This window comes from Microplitis demolitor, chromosome 3 (assembly GCF_026212275.2).
Source record: "Microplitis demolitor isolate Queensland-Clemson2020A chromosome 3, iyMicDemo2.1a, whole genome shotgun sequence".
NCBI lineage: Eukaryota > Metazoa > Arthropoda > Insecta > Hymenoptera > Braconidae > Microplitis > Microplitis demolitor.
The window spans coordinates 19,773,250-19,798,593 of NC_068547.1; the positions used below are offsets into that span (position 1 = coordinate 19,773,250).

The 25,344-nt window shown below is 30.7% G+C and overlaps 1 protein-coding gene across 3 annotated transcripts; it reads right to left on the bottom strand.

Moving 5' to 3' along the window:
- Positions 1-1,231: 1,231 nt before the first annotated feature.
- Positions 1,232-25,166, bottom strand: LOC103574540 (transcription factor Ken). Of its 3 annotated transcripts, none has more exons than XM_053737730.1 (6): positions 22,132-25,166; positions 5,655-5,945; positions 5,247-5,422; positions 4,925-5,161; positions 4,538-4,829; positions 1,232-4,269 (listed from the first exon to the last, which is right to left on the bottom strand). In XM_053737730.1, exons 2-6 carry the CDS (start codon positions 5,940-5,942, stop codon positions 3,811-3,813), a joined length of 1,452 nt encoding a protein of 483 aa, XP_053593705.1. In that variant the 5' UTR covers positions 5,943-5,945; positions 22,132-25,166; the 3' UTR covers positions 1,232-3,810. The 3 variants fall into 3 exon arrangements, with proteins under 3 accessions (XP_053593705.1, XP_014298213.1, XP_008552230.1); XM_014442727.2 differs by having other exon boundaries at positions 1,232-4,272; positions 5,250-5,422; positions 22,132-25,163; XM_008554008.3 differs by having other exon boundaries at positions 1,232-4,272; positions 22,132-25,163.
- Positions 25,167-25,344: the final 178 nt, after the last annotated feature.

Below are 25,344 nucleotides of genomic sequence, written 5' to 3' on the forward strand. Positions count from 1 at the left end.
AATCGAAAATTAGCAGGTACTCTGCAACAGCAGAGGATGGAATTTTTTGTAGACTATCGAGATTATATGGGTTTCAATGTGTTGTTTGTTTACCTTGAATATACTTTTACTTATTTTTTCATTTAAGAGGTGAAGTTCGCGTGTCGAGAAGAAGGAACGCATGATGATACAAAAAAATTACCAGTCCTGCAGAGTATATTGAACTTTTGCGGACAACCTGGTACGCTGGTCAAAGCCCTCTTGTCTCTTCTCTTCACTTCTTGTCTTGTCTTCTCTTCAACTTTGAGTTTATGAGTGTGTGTAAATTATTAACCATATAAGATAACTCAAAAGATGATTTTGTGAGCTTGTTGCTAAATTTTATTATTTAATCTTCGGTTTAAAAAATTTCATCTGAAGGAAAATTTTTTAAAAATTTTATTAATGATATAAATAAATTTTTCACACTAAACAATTACGCATTGATAAAAATAAAAGCAGCGAAGTAAAACAAGTTTCTTGGAATATAATTTCTAATAATACACCACCAGGGTGTGCCATATTTAATTCAATAGTAAGTTGTAATTGAATTGCACTTGTCGATTCGTGGGATGTGCGCGCAGTTCCATAAATAGCTGAGATTTATACAGGACCGGTGGAAGTTGAGAATAGCATAATAGTGTACAGGTGACTGATGTCGCTTCAAGTGGGGAGACTCAGGAAATATACATACTACATACTAGTGTCTGTACTGCTGGCTCGTGAGACATTAATTATTTATCGCGGAATCGTTACTTGCATAAAGTCCTCTTCTCAATACCGATCCAAGTCTAGTGTAATGTGCTTTGCATACGCTTGTATGCTTTGCTGGAGTTGAGCCCACCGTTAACGGTCTTTAACTATTTAGATTTTTAAAAAAAATTTTTTCTGTTCTTTGCCTTCAAGACCAACAATTAATCTTAACCGTTAGACACAGGCACAAGAATAAAAAATAAATAATAAAACAATTCCACGATGAGTAAATGAAAAAATAAATATATATGTGTATATATATGTTTTTTTTTTAATTATTTATATATTTAAAAAAAATATAAACGATTTTGTTGATTAATTTTTGAAAAATTAATTTTTTAGGTTTTTGTGATAAATAAAATAGAAAGAATTTTTTTTTTAAATTAGTTTATTTTATTATAAATCTATGAATACTAAGACAACATACGAAGATAACTTCGCTTGTAAAATACTTACAACTACATTAATTTTACCCAGATTTTCTTAACTATTAAAATTTTTTTAAAATTTTCTACAATCAAAATTTAAATTTATTTTAAATAAAAAATAATAATTTCGCCAATGAGATACTAAAATTAATTTAATTGTAATTAATAAAAAAATACTCGAATATCTGGGTGAAATAACTTGAATTATATATATATACATACATATAAATATATATATACATATATAATTGATGTCGTTAATCGACACTATAAATATCTTTACATAGTAGGTACAATCTATTATTGTTTAGGTTCAAAAGAATCCTAGATTCGAAGAAAAAAAAACATTAACAAAAGAAAAAAAATAATTCCGAACATCTAACTGGATGTTAACGTGCCTGCGAATAAGACAATTATAAATCTCGCGTACTTCTAAACAATAATAATTTATTTATTTATTATTTAGTATCACATTACATTTATTGTGCAAATATTTAACCTGCTCTGTTATCATACACTACGTCACTTATTAATTTCAATAATCGAGTTTTCAGAATCATTTAATCAAACGAGAATGCATAACAAAAAAAGGTATTATAAAGATTGAAAAAAAATTTTTGTTTTCTGATAAATTTTTTTATTTTTCTTATCATTTATATTAAATATGAGTGTACAACGATCTGTCGTAGGCGTCGTATAGAAAAATCCACAAGATTTAACTCAGGTCTCGTCGCTTTTTTTTTTTTTAATCGTTTCTTTTTGTATCAATTTTACTTTAATTTCCACATTACATTTTTTTTTTTATTTTATAATTACAACAAACTCAAAAATAACTTACTTATCCACTCGAAACGGTCCTACGAACATATCTTTGGTGTACTGCTTCGGAAGATAAAATTATTATAATTATTATTATTAATTATTATTATTTATTGTTTATTTATTTATTATGTATATTTATTTATTATGTGCGCTATTAATTATGCATTCTGCTGGGGTGTTTCGCGGCACGATTAGTTTTTTTTTTTTTTAAATTCTTGTACTTATTGCCTCTTATAATTTACAAAATTTATCCCACTCTCAATCAATATTTATTCACATTTTTTGTACATTAAATTTCATAAAATAAAATTCAAAAAATGAATTTTATTTTTCACAAAAAAAATGTCATTTTTATTTTTTAAATATCGATTTATGATTAATGATAAATTTGGGTACAAAAAAAAAAAGAAAAGAAATTAACGGATATCAAATAGAATAAAATAAAAAAAGGCCAATTAATTAAAGGCACCTGAAGGTTTAATAATAAAAAAAAAAAATCCTGACGGCCTGCGTCAAAGTTATGTCACCGTTACAATTATGTAATTAATTCGGCTTACCGCTATGTTTATCCATATATATATACATAAATAAATGTCTACATATGTATATATTTATATATGCCTATTAAAATCTAAATCTACTTAATAACTAAAAAATTAATTAATCAATTAATTAATTAACCTGCCTATTTAATCGACGTAATTAAAGCGGGCATTCTTTCGTACACACTTAAGCCTATGAACACATGAAATCACTGCCCAATCGACCTAATTTGGACCCAACAAGGCACATACGTCGCATGCAGGTCACAAAGTTTTACAACATTTTAATAATCTAATTAAAGTTTATTACAATTATTAATAGAAATAAAATGAAAAAAGTAATAATTAAAGCAACAGCTTTTTTTAAACGTGAGGTTGTGAATTCGGTGGTTATCATTTACGAAAAATATTATCATTACTTTAATGAAGAAAATTAATTAATTAAAATAATAATAATGAAAATAATTATTACTCATTTTCACGCGAGTTAAAAGCTCACTACTGTACTGTAATTTAATGAGACGATAGGCAGGAATAATTACTAACTACTTAAGACGAAAAAATCGGTGGAAAGTCGGTTGGTCCCTTTGTATAATTATTATAAATAAATAATTAATAATGTCCATTTATTTTTTGTTTTATCTAAAATTATGTAACATTATTTACAAGAGAATCTTAAATATTCATTCAAACATTTACAATTTAAATGTTCAAATTTTATTACTGTTTATTTTATATTCATTATATTAATAATTATCTCATAAATTAATTGCTCAAACAAGTGATTTGTCCGGTGAGATTTATAATTAAATCTTACGACAATTTTATTTTATTATTTTCCTTCTATTTGACTACTCAATACTTTTTTTTTTTAATTTATTAAATTATTATTATCATTACTTTTATTAAATTCGTGCTGATGATTTATTACTTACTCAGATAAAATTTAATTATTTTTATAATTCATTAATACAATGAATTTTATATTTTTATCTGAGGTAATAAATCCATCGCTCGCATAAATAATCTCCGTAATTAATATTTGAGTTTTAATTTATTGTCAATGTTTATTTGTATTTTAAAGATCGTACCGGTATCGTTTTTTTTTTTTTTATTTTATTTATTTAATTGATTGATTTTATGAAAAAAATAAATAAAAAAATATGTCATAGGTTCTTATTTTTTAAGAATCAGAGTTAATTTTATAGCGGATTTTTTTATATTCCGATAGATCTTTAGTGATGTCGTTAGTCGTGAAGGTTTTTACTTAAAAGAAGATTATTGTGTGGTCCAGAGAGATGTCGTATGAGTTCTTGGAGGCTGTCAAAGCTGAGGGAACAGAAACAACATGTGAATGTATTGTCCGGGGCTGCAATAACGCCTCTGTGTACAGAGCAAAGGTGCTTCAGTAGATGAGCTTTTTGCTTAAACATGGCGACACAGAGGCGACAGGCGAATGGTTTTTCGCCAGTGTGTACTCGCAAGTGAGTTTTCAAGTTCCACGACATACCAAACTGCTTCCCGCAGTAGGTACAGCGGTACTCGCGTACGGGCGTACATTTTGGCGGGTCTTCGGCCGAGGGAGGCGGTGGTGCTCGCGCTGGGGGTAGTGTCCATGCACCCCACGGTGGTTCTAGACTGCCTGCTGACGCTGGGTCGGCACTTGGCGGTCTGTGTGATGCTCCTGGTGGTGTTACTGACCTATCCTGCTGAATTATTATTTTTTATTAATTTATTGCTGTTGAAAGTTATTTTAATTTTTTTAAAATAAAGACTAAAATTTTTAAATAAATACTTTATCCAAATTTTTTTAGCCTTTTTATCACTTCGTCGTGAAAAAAAAAAATTACTGATTTTTTTTTAATAAGTTTTATTGCCAAAGAAATTTTTAAGAGCCATCTATTTAATTTTTATAAATTTAAATAAACTATTGGAGACAACAGTAATTGATAAAAAATAAAAAATAAAATTTACCAGGTAGGGTGGAGCAGATACACTGAGTGGATGTGGCGCAGCTAGCCTCCTCGGTGTCTCAAATCCCGGATTAAATGGCACGAATGCCGGATTTTGTGCAGGTGCATTGTGGAATCCCGGTCTACGTTTTCGATGTGGCGTAACGACATATGCCTCCGCAGGAGGCAAAGGTATCTCCTCGGGTTTTCTTTTTCCCGGCTCTAATCCGAGAGACAGTCGCGCCGCTAACTGTCTCCGTCTTTCTTCCGCTTCCTCTAGTGACTCTCGCCTCTCCAGCAGCGTCTTCTCTGACCTAATTTATACAGACAAATAAATCAATAAAATCTTTCTAGTTTTGATACCATAACTAAGTTTGATTAATATTATTATTGTTATGTATTTATTTACCGCAAGTGGGAAATTTCATGTGATCCATCACTTTTAGTCGAGGTACCAGAATTAAGACTAAGGTTAACTGGATCCGAGCTATCCCTTCTTCTCGGTGGCTCAATACTGCTCTCGCCATTATCCGTTAGTATCGTATCACCTTCAACGCCCTCAACATCAACATCCTGCTCTGGATCATCATCACAGCCTTCACTTTTAATTAGCACTGAACAGCAGTCTGCTGGATTATTTGATTGCCTATTAAAAAATAAATTAAATTTTTATTTAATAAAATTAATTTATCAACTAATAAAATATTATTTTATAAATCGGTAATACTAACGACCTGCTGTCGTACTGAGATTCATAACTAGAACTCTCTTGACTTTCCGAAGGTTGTGGTGTTGGTATCCTTAATGAATCTGAATCTGTTGATGTTTGTGGTTGATTTGGATCAAATGATTCCGATTTTATTTGTAAGAGTTCAAATAATTCTCTCAGTGGTGTTAATTCTGATGACTAAAATAATTTTAAAATTTATTTATACATCAATTTATAAATTTCATTTAATAATTTTTATCAAAAATTAAAGTAAAAGACCAAGTACCCGATCGAGGAACTAGTATTCGATCATTCAAACACAAATATAATGATCGGGTATTGGGTCTCTTATTTTACAAATTGATTATTTTGATAAAATTATATTATGGTTGTGTGGAAAATAAAAATTTTAAATTTAAAAAATACTTACGGGTATAAGAGCTTCTCCATTGTAAAGAAACTCAAGTAGATGAATAAGCTGTATTCTCCTGACACCAGACAAATGGACTACGTGATCCAATGCCGGGTTACGAAGAAGACTAGCCAAGAAAGGACTAGCTGCGGCCAATACGACCCGATGAGCCCTGACGACGGAGCCGTCGTCACAAGCCAGGGTCACGTCAACATGACGATCCCCACTGTACCATGCCCCGACCTCTGCAGCCAAGGTTGCGGGATGTTTCCCATAATGGAGAGTCAGCAGACCGTCCGTATACATCGTCTGCAACAAGATGATAACAATTATCGTTATTAGTATTTTTTACTTTGGTCACCATTCAAATAGCTATACTATTTTACAACCTGTCAATTTTGACAGTACTTCAAAAACCCTTTGGTAATTAATATTTCAAAATTTTTTTTATGAATAATTCTTTAATATTAATTTTTTATGTTCAATTTAGATGGTTATGTAATAGAGGAATTCGATGTATGACGATAGATATTAAGTAGTATGGTATGTTATTTAAGAAAGCTGTAATTGAGTAAATAGAATGATAAATAGATATATTGTGTCAGTGTGTTGTATTTAATGATGTCTGAAACGGAAAATGAATTATTCTGGCGCCTGTCACTGATCTTCATTCAATACACATACTTATTTCAACGATATAATAAAATTGTTTAACGTTCAGTGAAGGCCGATGATATAATCATTGAAATTTTTTTTCAATAATTATTTTTTATAGCATATTCATAATTATTAATTTTTTCAATTTATTAATTAATAATAATATCGATATTTTTAATTGATAAAAGGAAAAAGAAATTTTTTGATTCATGTATTTATCTGCTTGATATAATTATATTTTTATTTGAGAAACATATAATTTCCAGTAGTCCAATAAAATTAAAAAATTAAAAAAACACGAGTCGGTGCAATAAAGGTGCACCTGCGCATTAAGTAACCGGAGAGATAGAGTGAGGGGTAGAGGGGAATAAGAAGTAAAGAATAATAAAAAACAATAATTGAAGAAAAACTTGACGTTGAATATGAAAAGTTTAATTCTCAGCAACTTCAGACAACGAGGACGACCTTCGATCGGAATTGGAAAGGGGAGACCTTGAGTAAGAGTCACGAAGCGTCGTCACACTCTCGTGGACATGCAGTTTCATGAGAGTTTAGTATTAAATACCCGTATATACACGCATGCATGCCACATGATGCACATATCGAACAAATAACGATACGTTATTAACAATCCAATAAACTAGGAAGACAACATGCATTAGAATCTTATTATTAAGAAACACCAACGCAATTTATTTTGAATTAAATAGATACTTGAAAAACAACAGCTAAAAAAAATCTAAACACGTCGTGAATTAAGTGAGAACCTTCCTACACACATAATTATTCATCAAGGTGAGGGATCGAGTCATGCTACGCTGAAACGGGAAGTCCGGGTAATGAGGACTCACTACCACACTCTAATCCCGGGATTTACTGACTAATCATTTTAACAAATCCTTTTGAGACCTTACACCGGCTTTCAATTATTTAAATTACATTTTTTACTTCGTAAATAAGTTAACAACCATGCAAAAAATAAATAAAATTAAACGACGATACATAAATCAGCAGCAATCATCATCAATTTACCGGACTAACATAGAAAGGAATAATATTCTAGCTCAACTAGCTCTTGCTCTTGAAGATACATTAAAAGAAAAGTCCTTGAGTAAGAGTTATAACTTAAACGATCATGATCACACATACATAAATATATTATTTATAAAGTCTACCAGTCTACATGAATACATAACGATAGAGAGGAAATTGCTGAATAAGGAAATTGTTGGTACAAAAATTTTTTAAATGTATAAAGTGATGTGTTGATGTAAATCCATTATGTATATATATAACCAATATGGGGACTTGACTTGAAGTTCAGGGTCATGCGGATGGAGATTACGTCGTACAGTTCTGCAATCTCTTTCTTTTATATTTGAGCCTTGACGTTCTATTCCCGCGTGCGTGTTAGATCATGCGCGTGGTCCGCTAGGTGGGGCTAGCGCTTCCCAGATTCGCCAGTCTCCCACCACTGGACTTTCATCGATCCCTACATAGATCTCGGACAATACCGACACTGCACCAGCCAACAATTTTTACTAAAATCCAAATACTTTTACCGAGAGATCAACAGGTGCTGCACTCTACGGTGGCATTGGTCACTCGCGCGCAGGTGCACTCTACTGTAGGTAACCATATAAATTACTCTACTCATCTGATCCTCTACACGAGGCTCTTCTCTTCTTTATTATACATAAGTACATTCGGATACGATACATTACTCTATACATACACGCGATATTTAAACCACCAGACATTTCGATTCTGTAATTTCGTTTAGCGACGCAAGAGGGCAATTTAATTAAAGATCAATACAATAGGTACATAATATATGTTAATTTAAAATTACCGATTGCTGTAATTCGTAATAATAATGTATAATATCTATCGGGCTTCGGTGTAATTTAATATATTGTCTCTATGGATGGTATTACTATCACTATTACCATAACTATTATTATTATTATTATTATTATTATTATTATTATTATTATTATTATTATTATTATTGCTGTTGTTTCTACTGAGATTGGATTTATTTATCTACATACTAATATTTCACCATGGCAATAAATGTAAATTGATTACCGCGAAAATGATAAACGTTTGACATTAAATAATATTTTAGATATACATATTTATGGCGTAATAATAAATGACAATCCCTCTCAAGTATCGAGCCTTTCTTTATTTTTTTTTTTACAACTCGCATAGATCTTATTTTGTTACATTATTATTATTTAATGTAACTCTCACGTGTACGTGGGCACACGAGTAGCAACGACAGGAAAACAAGTACGAGTAGGAGACAGCCACCTGTTGATTCCACGAGAATATTACGGACAAATCTCGTGGACGATAGGCGCGATTTATTAAAACTATTGCGCTCGTGTAATGTCACGTCTAAATATTTAAAATAAATTATACATATAAATATATACGAGTTTAAGATTATCTCTAACGTATGACAAGCTATCGATCACTGTACCAAGTTATAAATGTTTTGTACGGAGCAGACTGTCGTCGGATCTAAGCATATCATGTATATTTGATTTTAGATACGTGATGATAAGGAAGAGAAAGTTGACGAATTTAATATTTAAATTCAATCATCTTGTTTATTTATTTATTTTTTTTCTTTATACTTTTTACCACCCGTATTTATTTAAAAGCGTGTGGATGTGTACGAAGACTCTCTCAGCGCATTATAATCTCTGTCGTGCGGCGGACGTTACGATCTATACCACTGAATCGAACAATGGTGAAACTGGGTTACGCAAATGTCGAGGCTGAAAAAAATTTAAATGCGTCGCTGAGGCTGGCCTTAACGCTTATATACTTATATGTATGCTTATGCTTACATACATTTTACCACGCGTACATCACCAATATTATCTATATATATTATCATATATATAATATATACTATATATTTGTTCTATTCGATTCTACTTTGTTCAGCCAATAAGGATACACTAGTCTTGATTATTTTCATTTTCCATTCGTCACTTTGCTACCGCGGGCATTAAACATTCAGTTGTGAAACTTCGTGTATACATTATTTTTTTTCCAAATCGTAATTGTAATATCATATAATTAATTGGGTGGTGGTAATGGTAATTGAGCTGTTGTACTTTTTGTTAAAAGAGGATTTAGTTGACATGGTGCAGGCATTAAATCGAGATTGTGTGAGGCTACAGTGATTGAGGCGAGGCTTGTGGACGCGGACTAGCTTACTATACATTTTATTATACTGTGTGATGATAATATATATATATATATATATATATATATATATATATATATATATATATATATATATATATATATATATATATATATATATATATATATATATATATATATATATATATATATATATATGGGATTGAGCAACCACACGCGCTCGTTACGCGGGACGCACTCTCGGGCCCGGCGTTTCCGCTCTATTTTTTGTGTATACCAAATTGTGTTGGGACTGAATCAAGGACCATACGTTCTCACAAATCCACTTAACATACTTTTTTTTTTTACTTACACTAAAATAAAAAACATTAGTTTAGAAAAAAAAAGAGAAATTATTTCACACAGAATCGGGGTGAATGATTACTTTTTTCTAGTGTTAAACAAGTAGAATATAAGTATTAAGTGATTGATATATTAATATAAATTTATCTACTAATTTATTACATCAATATTCTCAACAATTATTTTAATTTCACTAAATAGCTTGATCCGTTGATTTTATTTACCCTCACGGCATGTCACTAGGTCACGGCATCTTTCAACCAGCATCTCAAAAAAAATAACTTTACGAGCATTCATCTTATTACCACAACAATAACAGCAACTACTACTACTACTACTACTACTACTACTACTACTACTACTACTACTACTACTATTGCTACTATTACTATCGACACCAGCATTTCTATCGCTCGCGATCGCGATTGGGTCGTGCCATTCTCACAGTAACAGTCTTTATCTCTCTTCCTCTTTCTCTTTCACCTTGCTCTCTCATTCGCATCAATACACGGCATTCCCTCAATTTAATAATCATAAACATATATTTATCTTCATTACCCGCATAATAATTACCCGTCAATACTCTAAACCAAAAAAATCCATCCCTTAAAAAAAAACTAAAATAATGAAATAATTATTTGCATCCAAGCAAGATATGCGTGTAAAGATGTTCTCATTCAATTTTCCACGGGTCTTGTCGTGCCACCGGATACATTTCGTTCAAGGCCAGAAGTAAAAAGCCTTTTCAGGCGTACACACACGCGCGTACACACACAATACTCATAACTCACGTCTTTCAACTACTTGTACTTTATAACCATTGTACACACATGTATAAGTCTACATATGTAACTCAAACAATAATACATTCAAAGTAACTTCATCTTATACATATATGTATATCTCTATATATAGAGATATACAGACCCTCAAACTTGTAAAACACGTGCACTAATACATTAACATGCGCAGACAGTGCACATGATGCACACAAGCTTTTATTTTATAAGTGATAGTACATGATCGTTACATTTGCGCGTGTGTGGGCGTCTCCGCGAGCCGCGACGAGCCGACCGACAGCCTAACGAGTCAGTAAAATATACAAATACCTATAGACATATAAATGTGTGGAATGTTAGTTACATGATCTACGATCATTATATAAGAAAAATGGCTCTTTCAGTGAGTATGATAGATATTGCTGACATTAGTGTTCAGTGTGTGTGGATCTGAAGGGCACATTTGTTTTTCAGCTTGCTCACATTGTAACACTCATAAGCCGATTCACCAGCTACACTTACTATCACTGATGTGGTGTATGTGTACATCTATACATATCTATATCACTATAATGAAGCTATCTAACGCTATATTCTACCCGCTACATAATATGTACTATTCAAAGTCACTCCGTCAAGCATCGCCTTCTTACGCCTTGACGCCTTCTGTGGCGACGCTTCCGCGATCAACGCGTGTTTTTCTTCACTATTTTTTAACTATTTCTCAATAAATTAAGTTCCTTCACTATCTGCTAACTACAGCTCTTGTTTGTCATACTAACACTCTCCGTTTATTGTTTACTTTTTTAATAGCAAATTGTTCCGTAACTGTGTTTATGGTTTTATTAAATAAAACTAATTTTATTAGCATTAATTAAAAAATAATTAATTTATTCATTAATTGACTTTCTATTTATAAATATAATGATAATAACAACAATTACATAATTAATAAATTATTGTTTTATGATTAATTTTAATAGAAAAAATTTTTTATACTAAAATAAATTTTTTAATTAAAGATAATTCCCTTTCAAACGATTATGACGTGGAATATAATAATTTATATATTGTATATGGTTAAATAATTATAAAATTAAAAATGAATGACAGAAATAAAATAAAACCGTGATTAACCGCGTGAAAACCCGTCAAATCGATATCTATCGCTTATTAACCTGATGATTATAATATTATTAGTTACGTAAAAGTTGTAGATGTACTCTTACTCTTGATGCATCCGCAATGCCTACATAATAACTATGTAAACTCATGTATATATAAATATATATATATGTGTGTGTGTGTGCTTAGTAAAGTGTATAAACGAAGGGCACACGTACAAGCGGATAGTCTCAAACACTTGAATACAACAATCACCACGTCATTCAAACATAGACCAAAGAGAGGTGACTGCTGCACTACCAGCATCAGGTCCTCTCTCTATATTTATATATTTATATATATACAAACTCATCATATTAATCCGTTTCTCTCTTTTTTCTCGATATATCTCCCTCCGACATTTCATTATGCAGGCCACCTTGAAAGCGACTGGTAATCGCGATTACGCATCTCATATACTGATATATATGTATATATTAATAGGTATATCTATACATACATAAAAGACAATAGAACATGAGCCGCCAGACGATGACTAAACCGTAAGTTGACGAGTTTTTTCTTAAAAAATAGACAAATTTTGACATAAAAAATGAACTAAAAAAATATTTTTTAAAAAAATAAATTTTTTTGCATTAATTAATAATTCATTACACATTTATTTTTATGAAATTTAAGTATTATATTTTTTCTTCGCCCACACTAAGGAGCGTCTCACTGATGTACACCTTACGTAAGAAAATGATCGTGCCGCACGATACATAATAATGACAAGAAGAATAGGAATAAGAAGAACTATATAAGAAAAAATAATGATAATAACAATAATAAAAAAAAAAAATAATAAAATAAAGACGAAAGGAATTATGGATATATAAAATCTCGCGATCCCTATTGTATTCCTTTCACTTTCCGTCGTTTTATTCCCACGTCTCCTCACACCGCAAGTCCGCACATGGACTTGGTCTATACTCCTTTCTGCGGACATACGAATTGAAGGAACGGACGGATGGACGTGCAGACCAACATACAGAAGTATATAATACGATGTACGTATATATAAAAATACACAGATGTATATGTATATATAAATATTAAGAAACGGATGGTCTTCTTTAGACACTTCACCGCAACGTTTGTCCTTGATTCGATATACTTTCGACCAACTCCCTTTTCATTATTTATTTCGTGTGCGTATGTCAAACCTGACGACAAATCGCTTACATTGTAGACCTTTTTGCTACACGGAATACTTTATTATCGTAATTATTATTTGATAAATATAGTTTTAAGTGAAAGTTTGCGGTCAGCGCAACGTTTATTTTATTTATTTATTTATTATTATTTTTTTTTTTTTCAATTCAAATAATGACAAATAAGGGATAAATAAAAATGTACAATAAATTTCCGGCTGATGAAAAACGAAGCAAAGACACCATATTGAATTTATCAACAATTTAAATCATTCGACTCTTGTCTAGCTTGTCGGACATAAACGTTTATAGTTCTGTATAAATTCTTCTATACATAGTCCACTATTTATTTCACCAATGAAGGAATTCGATAAATATTAATTAATAATAGGTCTTGTTTATAATTACACAATAATTTTTTTTACATAATTAATAATAAATTGTAGTAAGCTTTACATGTATTAATTATTTAATTTTAATTATCGAAACTTAAAAGTAATTGAAATTTATATTCAATTAATTAATTATCTTTATGTCTGGAATTTATGGACGGGAATAATAAATAAATAGTTAAATAAAATAAACCAAAGGTTTAATTGGCTGTAAAGATAAAATTTTATGTAATTAAATGCAATTATAATAAAAAAGACGACCTTATATTTTACGAGTGCCACAACAATGCACTAGGACTAAAAAAATTTGGACAGTTACATAAAGAAAAAAAAAAAGATCTTATATATTACAAATAATAGTAATAATATTAATTCCAGTGATTACGAAGAATAATTCCTATTTATTATTAATTATAATATTGACATCCTGTCCACCGACTGTCTTAATTCTATTTTTCGAAAGTCACACATGTGCCAATAAACACTCGTCTTTATCTCATTTATTTTCTCGTGTTTGATAACCTTGAAAACTCTAGTGTTTATATAAGCTTACGAATTACTAAAAAAAAAAAAATGATAGTAAAGTAGAATATTTTTTTCTAGACGAAAATTTTCGGAGTAAATAAAGTAAAACAAAATCTGCGGCGAAATTATATTCTACACAGAAAAAAAAAATTTCTTACCGCAAGAAAATTTTTGTTTTCACTTTATAATACCAAAAATTTCTTGGGTCAAGTAAAAATTTTCTTAGAACAAGAATAATAAATTTTTTGTGCCAAGAAATCCTTTTTTTTCTGTGTATTTTGGAGAGGAAATTTCTATTCGTGGGGTCTATGAAAATATCAAGCAAGTTGTCCACCCCGTATTTTACAATTTTCACCAAAAATATACTAAAAATAAACATCTATAAAAATTATTTTCTAAAATGCTGCCTATTTCCTCTTTACAATGTTGCGTTTAATACATTTATTTAAACGTAAACATAATATTTAATATTGTATATAATAGATAGACTGATTATATGTTAATAATTATTGCGTGACTTACGATCAAAGTGAATATCTCTTAAGATGCTCAATTAGATCGTCATTATGATATCGCGCATCCTCTTCATGAAATTTCCTTTCGATTTTGCGCTCTGCTTGCAGCCGTATACCTCAGCTCTTATAAACTATCATATTTTATGTACTTACAATTACATACACACACACACACACACACACACACACACACACACACACACACACACACACACACACACACACACACACACACACACACACACACACACACACACACACACACACACACAACACATCTATAAATATATATACATTCATACTAGAACACGTAACGTAAAATTTGGTATTTGGGTCGTACGCTCAGCAGAACGACGAATGGAAACGGGCGCCGAGGATGATTGGCGTGTCATGATGATGTGAGCCGGACGATTGCGAGAGTTGATTCACGTCGTGAGTTTGTAACAATGAAGAGGTCGGGCCACCGGGTAATTTTATTATTTAATCTTGTACACATTTATTTTATATATTTTTTATTCATTCCTCAACAAATAAATTAAATCAAAAAAAAAAAAAATCATTTAGCATATCAAGGTTAAATTGTTTTTTTTAAATTCCTAAGTTACTTTGAAATTCCGGAGTAAGTTACATATCGATACAGGATATAGATTTAACACAATTAAGATAATGTATTACATTGATTGAATAGTGTATATAAGTTAATTGATGATTTTATTTGTCAAGATATCCGGTCGTAAAAACGATTAAACATTAGACAATAGACATTTTTCAAGTTAATTATAAAAAAAAAAAAAATATTTTTTAATTTAATTTACGAGTGGCTTTGTAGTGAGTGTTTTATTTGTAATCTATTAGAGACAACGGTGACCGTGAAGAAATTATTATTTTTTTTTTATTTGTAGATGTATTAGAAGTAGAGAACTCGGAAAGAATCGTTACACTTGAGAAAGGTCGTTAAACAACCCGATAGCGCTTATCAAATGTGGCGCGACGTTAAAAAATTTTTATAATAAAATAAAAAATCGATGGCCTACTACGATTCTAATAAATAAAAATTATGATATATTATGTCAATGATTTGAATAACTGACATACTTTTTTTTCTTTTAATTACAGTTTATCGTAATATAATTACATTTAATAACCCGAATGTATGTTACACAGTACAATTAGTCAGTACAGTAGTAAAAGTAATATTATCTGAGATAGTTAAAGATAACATATTTTTTCCAATCCAATATAAAATTAAAATTTTTATTTATTGATCATATATTTGAAATATAATAATTATATTATTTTTTGGATGTTTCATTACTCAGAAGAAGTTAAATAATAAATTTTAAGTTGAAACAATTAGTAAATAAAATGTATAGGATATTTTTTGAATTTGAAATAATAGTTTATTATGAATAGTATAGGTTAATATATATAATAACTAAAATTAAGTTGAACGATATAATATTAATAATAATAATAATACGAGCGAGTCAGAAAAAAGTAAAAGATGTTGATCAGTCAAACTTTCACAACGCTCGGTTTCCTCTTCATAATCCCTTGAGCTGCCCTTGCTTACATATTATATATTTATATATAACGTCTTTCTAGTAATAATTTATCCCACGTTCTCGCAGGCAATACCTACTTACATCTCATCGTTTTATTACTCGGTGCTCGTTACACTGTAACCATCTGTACAATACGCATTTGTACAGACGAGAGTACTTTATAAGTAATGTAATATAAAGTACACGCAAGGTGAATCCATCTCACAGTATGTACTACAAACTTGTTTGTGAATGTATGGATGTATATATATATATATGTACATATATACAAAGAAAATGGTTATAATAAAGATAGAATAAGAAATATCGCGGCTGAGAGATAAATAGTGTGTGTGTAGGTATTTTAAGAGCGAATAAGGTATAGAGTAGAGGAGATAAGTTGATATGAGTGTGATCACTAAGACTGACAGACTGATCACAAGCAAGTTTAAAAACTTATGAGTGAGAGAATAATTCAGACAGGCAGATATAATAGATGCTGCTTTGCACGATATTAATATTTGTATGAGTATGTATGAGGCTTATTATCTATATATGTAGATAGAGTAACCTAGAGTGCAAGCATAAAATAAGAAGATTAGAAAAGTAGTGAGGTTCAAAAACGGTGTAGGTAAATATAATGAACGCGATAGAGGAAAGTGAAAGGGAAGAGGTAGAAAAAGTTTTTGACGTAGAGATTCTTTCCTCTATTTTTTTTTTTTTTTTATTTTGTTACTATTGTTATTGTTATTGTTGTTATTATGAACTACGTCCTCGTCTTTCTTCTTTTCTTTCTTATTCTCTGAGTCTTTATATTACGTTTTATTTGACGTTTGTTGCTGACCTCGACGTAAACGTCAACAATTCAACTGCGCGCGGTTAAAATCGACACTGTGATGTTTTAAAGTCTTTGAGATCAGAGTTGTAATATAACAGATACTTATTAATCAATAACTGATAGTTTCGCTAGCAAATGAAATTAAAAAAAAAAAAAAAACAAAAAAAAAAAATTCCTTGAATGTAAAATTGCCCAATATTAAACGCCGAAGTAATTAATTAACACTTAGAAGCATTTTGTAAAAAAAATAAGAAATTTTCGGTTTCCCATTTAGTCCAGACGTCTCTCAAATAAATTAAATTTAAGACACATAAATTTTTAAGTAGATAATACTCCTTTTACTTAATAGATTTTTGTACTAAACAAATTCAAAAAAAGTAGAGAGAAAGTTATTATACAAAGATTTAAAAGTGAAAAGAATGGAATAGAAGCAAGAGTAAGTACTTTCGATTTTAGATAACCCTAAGTAGGGTTGAAGGGCGGACCTTAAATTACAGCTTATCCATTAAACGTAAAGGTTAAACTTGAAATCCTTTACTGGAGCGTAACAAGCAGGTAGACAGAGCCGAGCATAAAATTTCATTTGGCACGGGTTATACATTTACAAAATGACTCAGTTGGCCGACATGAATAATTTACCCAACCCTTGCAAATGTAAATATTCCCTCGTGCAACAGGTAATCTCTGGTGATTTATACAGAAGTATAACTCAGCCACTTTGGTATAGTTTAAGTAAACTACGTACAGTGAAGTTGAGAGCAAGTCGACAGTAAACAAAACCCGAGATATTTAAAAGTTTCCATACCTGTCTCCTTTTAAATGAAAACCTTAAACTTTCCATTTACTTTTCACATACATCATTTCTTAAATTTATCCTGACTATCCCCACATATATATATACATATATTATGATATATTGAGCGTTGACATTCGTATGTGTCAGATGTATGCGACTCGCGTGGCTTAAATATTTACTCACACAGACATATGGTCACATGTGCAATGTCGCTAATTGAAGACCGACTGATGTTAAAAAAAAAAAAAAAGGATACCATGACCTACTCACTTGAGTAAGCTATAATTTTTATGTAACACTAAAATCATCAATGAAATTATTTTGCCACAAAAAATAATAATAAAATATTTTCAATTGACGGACACTAAAATTCTCATCAATTATATTAAATAATATTTTTTAACGATTTTATTATCTCAGTTTTTTTTAGATTTTGATAACTTCCATTCAAGAATTTTGTTATCATGTCTATTCGCTTAATTGAAATGAAGTAATCTTCTTTTTATAGAAAATAGATCGATTTACAAATAAAAATTTTTTATTAACTTGAAAATTTTTTTAGAAATTTTTAAATAGATTTCTTTTTTAGTTTAACTACATATATTTTTAGTAAGTTGTTTAATGGTTAAATTATCAGGTAAAAATAGCAAGGAGTCAATTTTTTTATTACATAAAAAAAATTTATTGACTGCAGGAAATTATCAGTAGTAAATTGAATGGACGACTAATTAAATGCAAAATTTTTTTCTACTCAAATTGAGTGTATCAGAGGCTTATTAAAAGACCCTTCGTAGGTCATAATCTAAAGAGGGAAGCAGGAAAGGGTAGACCCGGTTAGTAGGGGGAAAAACTAGCTGGAGATATAGGAAATGCAGTGCACGTAAAATACGGCAGCGCTAAGAGAACTTTAACAAGTAACTACAATTAAAGAGCTACAAGTAAAAAAATGTGGCGGTGGTTGATGCTCTACTTTACTTGTATAATATATACATACATACATTTTATATATAATATATATATTTTGTATTACAGAGTACGTGGTGGTTATTCTCAAAGCTCTGGGATTCGCCAGAGCGTACCTCCGCTTCTGATTAGCTTCCTCTTTTCCCACATCGTCTCGCCAACTCGTCTTGCTCTTCATCTTTTTACTTTTTTCTTTATTATTATTATGTATTCCCTTATACTTTATTTTATTTTTTTTCGCCTTTATATATCATGTCTCTAGTACTTTATTCACCTCTTCTCCTTTTACTTGCGGTTCATTCCCCTTTCTTTCTCTTTTACTTTTCTACTTTGCCTTCATTATTATTTTTATTTTTATTTATATCTGTCTCAGTTAATGTGGGAAAAATATTTCTTTGACATAAGAAAAAAACTAAAGCTTTGCAAGATTCATTGATACATACCCGTATTTTTTTTTTTTTTTTTTTTTTTTAAGTAGAAGAAACTAATAGAGAAAAAAATATTTATATTTTTATTTCAGTTTAAAAAAATTTTTTAATTCCTTTACACGTTTATCAGCATTTGTCATAATATATTTACGGTGACATTTATATAAACATATACTAAACAAAACACGTTTTATAATATTTATTGCTATATTACATATATATTATACAGCAAGCGTGAGAATATGTACGCAAGTATTTAAATTAATCTAGCGATTGCTATTTTATATACATACCAAACAATATCATTAATTACTCCGATAATGTTTAGATAAAGTCATTAAGTTACAAGTTATTATAATTTTTAACTAAAAACTGAGATTTTTCATATTTATTGTATAGTAATTAATGCAAATAGGAAATAAAAATATGTAAATAGATAAGAAAATAAAGAATAGTTGATATCTAAGAAATATTCGATAGTACTGTCTTGTCTGGTGATATAAATGACGCTAATTAAGTGGCTTCGCGCTTTAATTAATCGCGGATAAAGACACCCTGAGACTCGACAATCGATTCTCCGGCACAGCGGCTCATTAATTAGTAAATCACCTTGCGGGAATTGCAGTCGTGATTAGAAGAAGACCTAAGGTTTTATTCTCTTCTTCGTACTGCATGCTTATTATTTGTCATTGTTCAGATATTTACTCATTCACTCTCTCGTTCACTCACACTTTCTCATTCACTATCTCCTTTGATTTATTTTTGAGTGGATTCGAGATGCCAATTGATTCGATACAAAGAAAAAAGATCTAAAAATTAAAAAGAAATAGCAAAAATTTGTAGTGTTCCCATGGAACTCTTATAAGATCACTTGGATAGCCATCCAATGGCATTAGAAATTTTTATTTTATTTTGACAAGTGACATGCAAACTACACTGTAAAAAATCAGGAGTAAATTCGGAGTAATTACGGATTTTATTTAAATCCAAATTCAATCTGTACCTCGGAGTTTGAGAAAAAATCACTCCGAATACGGAGTAAATAAGGAGTTTGTTCTTTCATCGGACTCTCCAATAAACATGAATAAGTGAAATAAGTGAATATTCGCTTATTCTGAGTGCCTACCGAACCACTTTTTGAAATTAGTGGCTTGGTTTACACTTGAAGTTAGTGAACATTCACTTATTCATGTTTAGAGAGGAGTGATTTGGATTTTCTTTGAACCAGCATTCACTCTGATTCGGAGTTTTCATATTAACATAACTTCTTTTACGAGTGAATTTCACTCTGAGTGGATTAAATAAATAAACAGACAACCGCCATGATACTGAAGTTAGCCGACATAGTAATTTTTGAAATTTCGTAAAAATGATAAATTATAAAAATGAAAATATTTGATAAAATTGCACCTATAGTTTTCTTAATTTTCTACATGTGCATATTTTTAGTTTTTTTTTTTTTTTTTTTACAATTGATTGATTGAAAAAAAAAAACCGAAAATTGTTAATTATCTGTTAACTTCAGGATCATACATCCGTCCCACATTTACTCCGCATCCACTCCGGATTTACTCCATAAATTTTTTACAGTGTACTAAAAAATAATTTTATAAGTAAATAATGTAATTAAAAAAAAGTTTCTTTTATTTATTGAAAATTTCGGGTAAAATTTTTCCGAGCCTTCAGCTAATGATTAATAACCCATCCAAATGGAACTTACAAGAACTACGTACGGATTTTTTTTTGTTTCTTAATAATATCAGTATTTTTTTATCGAAATAAAATATTTTCAGTACTCAGATTAAAATTTAAAAATAAAATCAACCTAATTTATAATGTAAATTCATTATACATAAATTACCCATAAAAATAAACATAAATTTCCACATATATACAGTACTACATAAAATAAGTACATATTGACACCGAACCGCTTACGCAAAGTTATTATGACACGTGTTACAACTGAATCCCCAAGTATCTTTCTACTGTCTACACTACACATAGCATTCAATATACTCTTAACTAGTTTTAAATAATTTCCAGTCTTACGATACCGAGAAAAATATTTGTCATGCATATACACACATCACGCAATACTGCTAACAACAATGATAGTTGAGAAAAAAAAAATTAACAAGAAAAAAAAATTTTTTCCGACCAAAAAATTACTCAATTTAAAGTGACAGAATTTTAATTAAAAATTAAGGGGTGACAATATAAAATTAATTGCAATGAAAACATAAACAGTAATAAGCAATAAAAATAATAAAGAATAAATAATATGTAACTACAGAAGATAAATATTTTATAAAAAGACAAGTGATGTTGACAAATGCCTCATTACTTCCCGCTACTCTTACGTTATTACATCGTCGACGACCTTGACGACAGATCACTTTTCCTCTCCAATAGATTGCGTAACTCACGATCATCAATTAAATTCTATTTATTTCATTCATAAACCACGCACATACACACATCAAAACAAATATCTATATTTAATCTAATGATAAAAAAAGTTTCCTTTTTTTAATTAGTTCAATGCATATATTTTGTAATGGGTTTTCAATATTTCGTTACTTTAATTGACTTCTTAAATGTTAATTAATATAAATTACTTCAAGTATTAGAAAATTTTTTATCTTTGAAACTTTCTCTTCAAATTTTGACACTATCAATAATTTAAAATTGTTGAGTAATGATGATAATTTTATATCTATACATTTATATATATATTTATCGGATGTAGACAACTCAGTATATATTTTTTTTTGTGCAGGTGATAATTTATTAATCAACACAGGTTGAATCAAAATATTTAAAAATAAAAAAAGTTTTCGTGATTTCAGTTTGAAAAAAAATTCCGTCAACTGCCTGTAATTAACAAGCTCTTTCTAGAAATTGTTAATTATACTCCAATACTTGTTAATTAAATTCATTATAGATTATTAATTCGTTTCGTGAACTAATTAATAATTAGTAATTAACAATATAGGTCGTTAGAAAACAAAAAAATATTTTTTATCACAAATCAAAAAGTGATTTACGCATGCCGTCCATTGTCCATTCGTACGCATTTGACGGCATTTTATTTGGTATAAAAAGATTTTTTTATTATCTATTTAATAGCGGTAATTAACAAATTAGTAATGTGTCATTATTAGAAGTATATTTTTTTGTCAATGAAAAGACTAAACGAAACTCACCTCAATAAATCCTCCGTCAATTGTACTGCGTTAATTAAACGTTAAAATCCAACGGACAACGAAAAAAAATCTCTAATACTCCAAAATCGTTAAGACTCTCTCGAAGTGTTTCTCATCATCTTCAATACAGTAAAACGACAGTAACAATCACAATCACAGTAATAATTATAATAATAACAATAATTACGTCGATAATAATTATTAAAATCCTTCTCAATTGACCACGAGACTTTGTGATCCGAGATCGTGCATTGCCAACAGCAGCACGTGACGTACATTGAAGTATATTTATATTATTTATTATTCAACTAAATTTGTGCCCTCCGAAATTATGCTATCACTATTTTCGAGATCACTTACCACTTTATGTTATTAAACTTAAATTAAATAATAAAATAAAAACAGCAAAATTATAAATCATCACCTCACACTCTATTCACTTTAATTTATAATTTTATTTTTTCTCAGAAAAAAATCAACACACGATGTATCCATATTTATCGATTTTTTCACTTAAAATCCCTTGTTGTGATCAATCTCACTCAAGTTGTCTCTGGTCTTTGAATTCCTCACAGTGTTTGCGTCCGCAATCCAATGTGTCAACGACTGCATATGACCAAAAGACATCGATTTTTTTTAATTCAACTTTTTTTATTTTTTTGTAAATAAATTTTTATTCCTTTGAATTTCTCACCACTTCTGCTACCGATAACAACAATAGTAATTATAATAGCAATAACAATAATAATAATGATGATAAGGCCCTCGGTGATGTGTGTGAGTTGTCCAGGGTCAGCCGGCTGGCTCCATCAGCATCGGCAGCAATAGCTAACAGCAACAACAAGAGCAATAGCAGCAGCAGCACTTTTACCCGTTGGGTGCTCTCAAGGACTTCGAAGGCTCTTATTCCTTTCTCTTATCCTTTCGCGCGACTTTTTTTATCCCGCTAACCTTTTTAAGCGGACTTTTAATTCCTCAACAACGCGCTTATTGCAACCGCGCACGCGTACACAATTTTTTTCTTAATAACTCATCAGCTACTACTTCTTCGACAACCTTAACTTTGGCCTCAACTTCAAATTCGTTTTTGTCTTTTTCTTATTCTTGTTTTTATTATTCTTATTCTTATTTTTATACTTGTACTTGCTCTTCTTCTTCTTCTTCTTCTTATTTATCTTCAACGACTACAACTTGTTTGAATTTTCTTTCCTTCCACTGGCACTCAAATTCCACTTCCACTTGATACTGTAACCAATCCAACTTTAATAAATTTTTGAGCCCCCACTTTATCCACTGAACAAAAGTCTGCCAACGAGCCCTAAACTTATTTTTTCCGTGTTCGTTTTTACTTTATTCCTTAAGTTGAAAACGATATGAAATAAAATAAAACTAAAAAATTGAAAAATTAAAGACACTCATACGTAGATACAGACATTTAAAAAATCCACTCACACAGAACGCACAAATAAACACAGCCAGCGACAGAGTGTAGAGTGTGCCGCAACGTAGACTTTCCCTCGTAGGCTTCACTCTTTTTTCCTTTCCCCGTTCTCTCTCCAAGTGTCCCTCGACGATTTTGTAATCCTTTTACGAAACGTTCCGAGCCAGCTCAAACTTTAAAAACTTAAACTCACTGAAAAATATTACATATTTTAAAACCAACATTCTAATGAATTAAGTTTAAAAACTTTAAATTGAGCCCGCGGATGCACTTCGCTATCAAGAATCACAAGTGACAATTTATGATTAATTAATTAACAAGCAACGAGTGTCCTTAAGTAGACGATATTTAGGATAGTGCGCCGAAGACGGCGGTGGCGGCGATGACGACGACGACGACGACGGACGGTGAGAGACCGACTGGCAACACGACAACTGCGGGAGAGAGAGAAGCGCGCTATCACTCTCAGCTAGCTAGGTGTAGCGGCGCTCAATGCTCTCCTCCTTCTCCTCCTCCGACTCAACGAGCTCTCCTCTTCCCACTCTTCCGGCGGTACGCACGGCACTAGCACCAACGACTTCCGGATCTTCCTCGTATCGCGGAGTAGCGCGGGCGTGAGAGCGAGAAGAGCCAGCGAGAGAGAAAAATACCTCACTTATTCTTCTTTTAATATTCTCCTTCTTAACTGACTTGTTCACTTATTTCTTCACCCCGTTGCTCTCTACTGCCTCTTCTACCTCTTCCTCTTCTACTGCTCCCCACTTCTCCCCACTTCCGGCTATTTCCTACCGCAACAAAACAGCCGAATCCACGTGATGACGCTGTCCCACCACTTCACTCACTGAATTATCATTCCTCATTTTTACTATTTTTATTTTTTTATTTTTATCACTCAAAAAAATTTATAAATACTTTTTTTTATTTATTATCCGTTGAATTACACCACAGTTATGATTTTAAACCTCAAGCGCCACTTTTTCCCTCAATGTGGATCATAGTTCAGTTGTGTGTTGGATAAATAGACAAAATAGATCTTTCAGTCGATGATGGTAAACGACAAATGAAAAGCGAGCGAACTAATGTTATGTTGAAGCTTATCATACTGTCTCTCTATTTTTCCCCCGTCCACTTGTCGTCGTCCTCGACTACTACTTCTACTACTTCTGCCACTAATACCAATAATAATATTAATTCTAATAGTAATAGTAACACTAACACTGCTCTAATACAACGACAAGAGCATTCACTACTACTTGCAACAACAAACTAATACTTAAACAACAACTAATATTAATGTAGACTGTCTCTCTTCTCTCTTTCTCGTTGCGTTGGCTCGTCGTTGTTACGTTCCGGTTACGCAATACTGAGTAGAGCATGTACGAACTATTCCCTCCCACTTGTTTTATTACTTCTCTTTACTATTTTATTTTTTATTTCTTTAAATATCTTTTTTTTTAAATTTATTATCTCGTATTGCGAGACGATTATTTTAGAGGAAAAGCTTTCTTCTTAGTCTCAAGGACAGCTTACGGATCCGTTCACAAAATAATTAATCGGAGTTGAATTAAATAATGTTTCATTTTTGTACTTTTCTTCTTTTTCTTTTTTTTTTTTTCTTTTCTTTTTAAATAAATAAATGATGGATATTGTAAAGGGGTAAGAGAAACAAGATAAGAGACACGAGAAACGACGAAAGTTCGGGCAAGCGAAAGTGACTAAATGGGGAAGGGATATTCGGCCGGTCTTGGGTCGGATTTTAACGCGCTCACGCG

Coding starts and splice junctions, on each gene's coding strand:
- LOC103574540 (XM_008554008.3), bottom strand. CDS start 5,942: ATGTATACGGACGGTCTGCTGACTCTCCATTATGGGAAACATCCCGCA. Junction 5,423..5,654: donor ATGGAGAAGCTCTTATACCC/GTAAGTATTTTT, acceptor AAATTATTTTAG/TCATCAGAATTAACACCACT. Junction 5,162..5,246: donor TCTCAGTACGACAGCAGGTC/GTTAGTATTACC, acceptor ATTTTTTAATAG/GCAATCAAATAATCCAGCAG.